The sequence below is a fragment of the Physeter macrocephalus genome, chromosome 17, assembly GCF_002837175.3.
Source record: "Physeter macrocephalus isolate SW-GA chromosome 17, ASM283717v5, whole genome shotgun sequence".
In the NCBI taxonomy this organism is placed as follows: Eukaryota; Metazoa; Chordata; class Mammalia; order Artiodactyla; family Physeteridae; genus Physeter; species Physeter macrocephalus.
The window spans coordinates 46,679,014-46,688,764 of NC_041230.1; the positions used below are offsets into that span (position 1 = coordinate 46,679,014).

Sequence of the window (9,751 nt, forward strand, 5' to 3'; positions counted from 1 at the left end):
TTTGGGGGTGGGGGTCCACCCAAAAGGGTTAGGCCGTGTCCGACGTCAATCAGCATTTGGGACAGGGACAAAAATCCTCACCTTGAGAATATTCTCAGATTCAACTCTACCCCCTGACTCCCATCCCTCCTCTTCTTCTAGCCAATCATGCAGACGTTGAGTTTCCAGTGTTTCCCCCTGAAGGAGGATGACCTGGATTGGGAATCTCTCCAGGAGGAAAGGAAAGTTCCCATCCCTGTCTGGCCTCAGGGCCAAGCACCTACAACTTCCCCAGCTCTGAGAGGGATGCTTTCTTAGCGTGACTCTAAGTGTTATTCGTCCAAATGAGCCTCGGGCTCTTTACTCTTCCATGAGTTGAGATGCTGTTTCCTGGGTCAAGTGCCTTGCTGCTAGAACCTCAAAGGGGAGGTGGGAAGGAAAGGAAGCAAAGCAAAACTTCCCTGCTCTGCATGAGTAAATATTTTATTGAGCAAATACTACGTGCCAAGTACTACACTACATGCAAAGTCGAGCTAATCTGACACAGCCCCTTCCCTCTGGGAGCTAACAGCCTAGCCGGAGAGACTGACATCCAGCAAGTAAATCAAATAAAAACATTTAAAAATAAGTAACAAATTGTGATAAGGGCTATAAAGGAAGCAGAGTACTTTGATGGAGAAAAGAGAGCAGGACCTTCCTAGATTATGCAGTTAGAGAAGATATGTCTGAGAAGGTGATCTTTGAGCTCAGACCTGGAGGATAAGCCAAACACTAAACGGCACTAATTTGGGCACACAGCAAGTTTAAGAAGGGGTGGAGGCTTCCCTGGTGGTGCAGTGGTTGAGTGTCTGCCTGCCGATGCAGGGGACACGGGTTTGTGCCCCGGTCTGGGAGGATCCCACATGCCGCGGAGCCATGGCCGCTGAGCCTGCGCGTCCAGAGCCTGTGCTCCGCAACGGGAGAGGCCACAACAGTGAGAGGCCCGTGTACCGCAAAAAAAAAAAAAAAAAAAAGCATGTGGAAAAGCACAGTGGGGGTGGATGGAGAAATGTGAAGATGAGTCAAACCTGATAAAACTTCACAACTGGAGAAAGTCACCAGGAAGAAGCAGGTAAGGTCTCACCAGGTAAGAGGGCCTTGGACATCATGGGAAGAAGTCTGGGCTGGGAGTTCCCTGGCGGTCCAGTGGTTAGGACTCAGTGCTTTCACTGCCGAGGGCCCAGGCTCGATCCCTGGTTGGGGAACTAAGATCCCACAAGCTGTGTGGCCCAGCCAAAACAAAAAACAAAAAAAAAGAAGTCTGGGCTTCATTTTAAGTACAATGGAAAGATTTGGAGGGGTTTACATAGGACAGGGACAATCACATCAGTGACATGTGGATCTTTCCCATGAGTTGGGCGGATCTCTTGGTGAGATGAGAGCTCTTGGTGATGCAACACGGGATGATGGCAGGAGAGAGGTCAAATGTATGTGGAAGTAGAGCCACAGCAGCACTGGCTGCTGACAAGGTTGTGGAGAGGGGTGTCGAGGGCAAAGGTGGGTGCCAAAGGCTCCAAATGGCCCCCGGGTTTCAGAATCGGCCACTGAGGGGATGAGGGAACACGGACCACCGTGGGGCAGACTCAGGATGAATTCACTGGGGAATTCCCTGGCGGTCCAGTGGGAAGAAGACTCAGCGCCTTCACTGCGGTGGCCGGGGTTCAATCCCTGACAGGGGAACTAAGATCCCGTAAGCTGCGCCATGCGGCCAAAAAAAAAAAAAAAAAAATTCATGGGACATTAACAGGGGAAGAATCCAGAACCGAATTTAAAGCATCACGAGTTTGAGACGTCTTCTGAAATACAACTGGAAGCATCACGTGGGCAACTGGAGCTGTGAGTCTGAAGGAGGAGATCCAAGCCAAGAGGTAAGTGTGGGAGAGACCCAGACAGAGAATTTGAAGCCTTGAGACGGAATAAGGCCCACCTAAGGAGAGCGTGTAGAAGATTAGAGCATCCGGGAGGGAGTCCTAAGGAGGACCAGGCAATAGCAGTGAGAAAGAGGTGAATACTCAATTATTTAATCAAAACAAAAAATGTGGGCTTTAGCGAAATTGTCCTATATGCTACTGTAATGGTGGATACATGACAGTACATTTATTTGCCCACATCCACAGAGCTATCCACCACAAAAAGTGAACCCTAATATAAACTATAGACTTCAGTTAATAATAATATATCAATATTCATTCATCAATTATAACAAATATACCACACACATGCAAGATGGTAACAATAAGAGAAACTGGGGGTCAGGGAGTGAAGAGGAGGTTTATGGGAGCTCTCAGTACTCTTGGCTCAGTTTTTCTACAAATCTAAAACTGCTCTAGATACAAATGAACTTATTTACAAAACAGAAATAGACTCACAGACATAGAAAACAAACTTACGGTTACCAAAGGGGAAAGGGGGGATGGGGGCGATAAATTAGGAGTTTGGGGTTAACATACACACACTACTATTTATAAAATAGGTAAACAACAAGAACTTACTGTATAGCACAGGGAACTATACTCAATACTTGTAATAACCTATAATGGAAAAGAATCTGAAGAAATATATATATGTATAACTGAACCACTTTGCTGTACACTTGAAACTAACACAGCATTGTAAATTAATTATACTTCAATTAAAAGAAGAGGTCGCTGATAAAAAATAAACCTGGATTTATTTATGGAAAAAAATAAAACTGCTCTAAAAAATAGTTTATTAATTTAAAAAGAAGAAAGCATGGGCTTTCAGATCTGGCAAACAGAAAACAATCAAACAAAGTGTCAGAGGCTTTCCTGGAAAGAAAAAAGAGCTTAAAACAGTATAGATTTATTTTGAAGAAAAAAGACCATGTTCTTTTTTTTTTGTTTGTTTGTTTATTTGGTTGTGCCGGTCTTAATTGTAGCATGCATGTGGGAGCTAGTTCCCTGACCAGGGATCGAACCCAGGCCCCCTGCATTGGGAGCACAGAGTCTTGTCCACTGCACCACCAGGGAAGTCCCTAGACCATGTTCTTATAAGCCTAGTTTGAACATAGCACAGATCAAAGATCTAAGAGGAATCATTAGCCTTCCACCACTGTTCTATAACTTGAAATCTCAGAGTAAAGGATCTGAGAAGCTGGCAGAAAGCTTTTTGGATCAATCACAAGATTGTTCTTATAAGCCTAGTTTGAACATAGCACAGATCAAAGATCTAAGAGGAATCATTAGCCTTCCACCACTGTTCTATAACTTGAAATCTCAGAGTAAAGGATCTGAGAAGCTGGCAGAAAGCTTTTTGGATGAATCACAAGATAACTGTGAAACATTGATCCTTTTCCCTTTTCAAATCAAAGCACGTTTCCCAGATCAAAAGAGTCAATCAGAACTAGATTTTAAATTCTACTCCCACCCTTGGGAGCTGAGTGACACTAAACAAATCCACTTAATTTTTCTGAGGCTCAGTTTCAATCATCTATAAAATGGAGAGAATGCAAAAAAGAGTAGGTATATGTATAACTGATTCACTTTGCTGTACAGGAGAAATTAACACAGCATTGTAAATCAACTATACTCCAATAAAATTTTTTTTAAAAAATAGAGAGAATGCGCATCCCGTAGGCTAGCTGTAAAGACCAGAAATATCGGCCATTACTATACTATTATAATTTATGGTAAGGATATTCAGATATTATTACTATCATCACTATTATTATTAACCACTGGACATTGTGCTAAGGGCTTATAGTCACAGTCTCGTTTAATCTTTCCAAGAGCCCTGTAAAGTTAGTATCCCTACTCCCATTATTAAGATGAGAAAAGATTCAGAGAGGTTCAGTGACTTGCCCAAGACCCCACAGCTGCTAAACAGATGAAAGAAGGATGTGAACCTAGCTCAGCTTGTTTCCACAACGCTCTCAAATGCCTACACGTAGATTGCCCACATCGGTCCAAGGAGTTTACACTACAAGTAAAATCTTTATTTTTTATTTCACACTTACATCTCTGCATTATGTTAGACTTTCCTACATCAGTGGTCTTCCTTTGATGTCAGTACATAGGTAGTCTATAAAGTGGCTTTAGCAGGAAGGAAATGAAGATGGATTAGACTCATTTTCCTCACTAAGGTTCAGAAGGAATCAATCACCCCTTGATTCTTCCTGTATTGTCTCAAAAAAAAAGATAAAATGGATTTGGGCCTTCAGACCTTCCAAAATCTGCAAACCCTGGCCTCCATCTGCACCTGGTCACCCAATAGTGATATGAACGGAGTCAGTTAGGGCACAGGCCTTTCCCAGGGTCTAACTCACTCCATCTTGGGTGCACCCATGGAAGTCCCTTGCTTATGTCACAAAAAGCCTGCCTGGTTCCCAGTACTTTTCCTTAAAGCCCATCGTTCAGGGAAGAATAATTATACCAAGTCTTTCATTATATTTCTGTACTTCCTTTGAAAGTGTTCTTTAGGTGTTTGGAATAATTTCAAAGAAAAAAGTGTTGGTTGGTGGAGATATGCAAGATAACAATAGTTTATATTTTACATTAATTCTTATGGAAAAAATTCTCCGTCTTTCTTTTCTTTTCTTTCTAAGATGTGTTTTCCCAAGAATCTAGTTCTTGGTGAATCTACAAAATCCTAATAGAAGGCCTTATACTTGATCATGGACTATCCCCTTCGACTGCCTTCATTACTCCCTGCGAGCAAACCCTTCCCAAGCTCCACATGAGCTGTGTAGTCACGTGAGTGTGAATAGACACAGGTGGTGCTCTGGCATCACACACACACGCACGCACACAATAACTTTCCTAGATTTGTGTGTGTGTCATTGAATACATTTCCCAGAACATTAAGTGAACTTCAGACCTCCAAGCCAAAGACTTAAATATTGGGGTCTTCACAGAGAGAACCCATGCTTCCCGGACTTTAAATTTTAAAAAAAGAAAGAAAGGTAAGAAAAAAAGACAAAAACGAAACCCTCAGTCCCTTAATAAACTCTGATATGCTCTGAAAAGGCAAGTCAAGTAGGAAAAATTTTCCTAGCAGGAAAAATTTTTTTAAAGCCTAAACAAGACATGAGAACAGGGGCCACCTTATGCTGCAGCCAGCAGAGGCATTCAAACATTCCGTCAGCAGGATTCCAGCCAGCCTGCACAGTGTGCTTTTATAAAGGTGGCCCCAGGCATTTCAGGGCAAGATGTGGCTGTGAAGTCTACCCTGCCCCTTTGGACTTCAGAGCAGCTGGCACAGTGGCTGTCAGACTTGCCTGAGAGCCATGGCAAAGAATAGACTTGTAATTTACATCCTGGTTATCACCTTACTCCTGGACCAGATCACCAGCCACACGTCCATGTTTAAAGCCAGGAGGCACAGTAAACGCCGAGCGAAAGGTAACGGGGTTTCTCCGTCGAGCAAAACTCTAGGCTTGCTCAGGGTGGGGTGGAGCTGGACAATGTTCATTTCCAAACTCTTCAAGGAGACCAGCTCTGGTGACGGTACCGTGGCTTCATGTGGATATGGCATTTTCAGGGGACTGACTGACCTCCTAATTTTCTGGGACAGTTTGATATTTAAAGGAATCAAATGGTAGGCTGTATTGTATATCTGTATTGTATTCTGTATCGTATATCCTTTGTCAGGTGAGCTTAGGCATGAGAATGTTCTTTGGAGGGTGATAACCTGGATACAACATCAGGTATTTGGAATGAGGGATCAAGTAGGAGAGACTGATTAACAGGGTATACCATTTCACCCGTAGATATTGTATGATGTTCACATATATCTATAAGATAACTATAATCTTATTAAATGTGCAGTAGAGGATAAAGCTATTGGTAATGTGACTTCCGTTTCATCATTAGTTATCATGTAGGTATATTTTCATATCCCTGGCAATATAAGGACAGTCTATACTATAATATATATTTAAGATTTTAATGTCATAGAGAAGTTGAAACTCTTTCACTTAAAAATATTTCAACAAACAAAGTCATATAGCATTTGAAGACATTTTAATGCAAAACAATCTCCAAGCAAACCCAAATTTGGGGTGGCTTGAATTGGGTTAAGAGATTAAAAAAAAAAATCCTGTCAGGAACAATGATGATGGCAATGTATTTGCAATATGCCGAAACCAAATCAAAAGGAAAATCATCAAGAAAAGTGTGGGGTGATGTTTTATCTCATCCTGAGTCATTTTCATATCAGGATATTTCAAGGTAAATGTTAGGACACTATTTCCTTATCAATTTCACTTCATTAGTAACAAAACACACCAAAAATACAAACAACATTAAAGTCTTGATTTAACACAACACGAATGGCTGGTGGGTAAAAGGGAGCTTATCTTGTGCCGTGTTTTTAAGATTACACGGCGCCCTTTTCCAGGAATATTTATTTATACACTTTAGGTCTGATGCAAAGTTTCTTAAGTGGAATCTTTTTTCCTTATAAAATATTACACTTCTCTGTTACTCCTTTTAATGATAGATTAAAATATTTCACATGAGTGACAAAGACAGGAAAAGGAGGGGGAGAAGATGTGGCATACTTTTGTTGCCAGCATTTCTTTATCATAAAGAAGGACTAGCAAAGGGGTGACCACCCAGTAAGGATGCAGGGAGGTGTTTGAATATGTGACTGTGTGTGTGTGTGCTGTGTGGTGTTTATCAGTTGTAGTTCAGGTTATTATGCCCTACCCTCCAAGACACACACTCAAGCACGCACACATGCTTTTGTTTGTTTTTTAACAGACGGGGTCCACATTTTAAATATCATCCTCCCAAAGCGGTTTTGCTCGTTTTTGCCATGAGATCCGAGAAAGTAGATTCTACAGTAAATGAAACCATTAGCCTAAACTTGCTAAACATTTCTTTCCCCCATACATTTTAAAAATATTTTAAGTACCTGGAAAGAATACCAAAGTTTATGAAATCAAAAGCGAAAGCCATTTTTTCTCTCTCGATCCTTTCCACAGAATTACCCCCTATTAACTGTTAGGAGATAGTATGTCCAGAGTTTTCTTTAACGTCTGATTAAAAATGGATACTTTTAACAAAATAAGAGTTGGCTATCCAAAGTACTTGGCAGACAAATTAATTGACTTTATTAAACCTTGGGTAACCTTAAATATAAGGCATACCTCAGCCCTTTTAACAGCTGCATAATATTCCCTTATGGATGGGTCATGACTTATTTAATCTGTTCTCTCTTGGTGAACTTTTGTGTTCATCAAATCCATCCCTTTATGATCCAATGCCTCAGTGAACTGCTTTGCACACAGATATTGATCCCCATGCTAGAATATTGTGATGATACACTTCTAGAAGTAAAATTGTAGGTTAATTACACTGTCTCTCAACATGGTAGCATGAACCCATGCTCTCGTCTTCAGCGTATGAGAGCACCCATTCACACCTTGACAACCTGACATCCTATCATCAGGTTAAGCTGTGCCAGCCTAACAAGACCCAAAAACCTTCTTTTAATTTGCATCTCTTTGATGGTTAACAAAGTCGAGGTATTTTTCATACGTTTACTGCTCATTTATTCCAGGAATTATTTTTGCATTCCTACACTGTACCTACTTTTGGAGAACAACAATAATAAAATGAAAGGGAGCCTTTTTTAAAAACTCGAAATGGCAGTTGAGTGATTTAACTCCAAAACCAAGTTTTCCCTGCTATTTACTCCATAGGTCTCAACAAGTTAGGCGGAGCAATGCAAATTATGTTGTGGTCATGAATCAAAAATAAATTTCTCGATTGTGAAACAGTTGTTCCCCGTATTCACTGTCGACAGAACACATCCACATTTCTCACAAAGGACAGAAGCAGAAGCCAAGCCACCTGGATAATGACTTCCATAGTGATCTCCCAAGAGCCTAATATTAATTAATGTGTCTTCATGTTCATTACAATGTTTACAGCTTCCCTACTGAGGCCCTTTATTTAAATAGCATGGAGCAGGAAGCCAAGAGGGACTGGGGGTGACATTTGTATGGTTTACAACTTGTAACTTGGGGGAAAACTTCAGCAGTCTTTGCAAGTCTGGCCTCCGAAAGGCGACGGCTTTGCATCCGGAAGGCACCCTTATATTTATTCTGGATTCTATGCGGCTTTGCATCCGGAAGGCACCCTTATATTTATTCTAGATTCTATGGCCCCGTTGAGGAAACCCTTGAGTTAATGTCCTTCTCAGCTGATCTACTGGACGCTTTGAGAATTGATGTCCATCCCTGGATACCCCAGAAGGCACTTCCAAACCCAAATGTGGAAACACCTGGCTTGCAAAGCATATGTTTAAGGGGAAAATGAGGGACTTCCCTGGCGGTCCAGTGGTTAAGACTCCCCACTTCCACTGCAGGGGGCACGGGTTCGATCCCTGGTCAGGGAACTAAGATCCTGCTTGCGGTGCAGTGTGGCCAAAAAAAGAAAAGGGGTGGGAGGGTAAAGTGAATCAGCATATTTGGATTTGGTACTGTCCTGAAAAAAACCAGGATAGAACACAGATTCCCTATGTGGTATCCCCACAAAAAGGCAGCTAGGAACAGCCATATCAAGCTTTAAGCATCTTAGCTATTCGAGGCCACGTACTAGGGACCAACCAGGTAAAGGTGATCACTGTGCAGAAGCAGACGGGAGGGGTGGGAAGAGAACAGACTTGAAGTCAGCAAGATTCAAATCCCAACTCTGCACCTTACTAGCTGGGTGACCTTTGACAGGTTAATTCAGATTTCTGTGCCTCTCTTTCTCCTTTTGTGAAATGATAGCGTCCATCTCATAGTAATACTGAAAGAATTAAGCTCCCGGTGCACAGTATATGGTGGCTTTTAAGATTTATCAAGATTTATTATAGTTCCTGCCTTTGAAGAGCTCACAAGCTGTCAGTTTCTAAGACAGTCCCCATCAGGTCTGGATTTTTTATTTAGTTAAGGTTGCTCATTTTCTACTACTTACTTATACTCAAGGCTGGTAAAGGACAGCCACGAAGATTAACCTCAGAGGCCAGGGACATGCAAGACTAAGTAGATTGCTAATCCCTAATACAGAAGCATTTTTAGAGGGCTTTTTAATCACTGCCTTTCCCTGTTTCTCCATGAAAATCACTTAACCCTGCTAGGAGCCACTATACCTGGAACATCAGTTGAGTAGGGACATTGGGGACAGGAGACGTGGGGACCCAATTAAGTCTGAGTGTGAGTTCTACCACTTATCTGCCAATTTAGCTCATTGAGTTCATTCTCTTTCTTCAATGGGAATCTCATTTTCCTCCATTCATAAATATTTTTGAAGAGTAAATGAAAATAACACAAAAGTATTTTGTGTGCCATAAAGTGTTTGTTCACTCAGCAAACATTATGAGACTGATTATGTGCCAAGCATCATGTTAAACGTCGGGAACACCATGGACAACCAGAGAGATGAAATGAAGTAAGTAAAGGAAGATGATTATAGATTGGAGAAAGTGTGCGGAAGAAAAATAAAGGTTCAAGGAAAGAGATCAGCCAGAGGGATGCTAATGTAGAGAGGATGATCAGAAAGTCTTCTCAGAAGAGGAAGAGGCAGGACAGGAATAAAGACGCAGATGTAGAGAATGGACTTGAGGACACGGGGAGGGGGAAGGGTAAGCTGTGAGAAAGTGAGAGAGTGGCATGGACATATATACACTACCAAACGTAAAATAGATAGCTAGTGGGAAGCAGCCGCATAGCACAGGGAGATCAGCTCGGTGCTTTGTGACCACCTAGACGGTGGGGGGCGGG

The 9,751-nt window shown here is 41.8% G+C and overlaps 1 protein-coding gene across 1 annotated transcript in view; it reads left to right on the forward strand.

The window, feature by feature from the left end:
* Positions 1–5,263: 5,263 nt before the first annotated feature.
* The window catches only part of CLEC3A (C-type lectin domain family 3 member A), a 7,229-nt gene continuing 2,741 nt past the window's right edge, over positions 5,264–9,751 (forward strand). The window contains exon 1 of the mRNA XM_007123644.1: positions 5,264–5,378. Within this exon, the coding sequence (XP_007123706.1) occupies positions 5,264–5,378 (115 nt within the window). The remainder of the gene's footprint in view (positions 5,379–9,751) is intronic.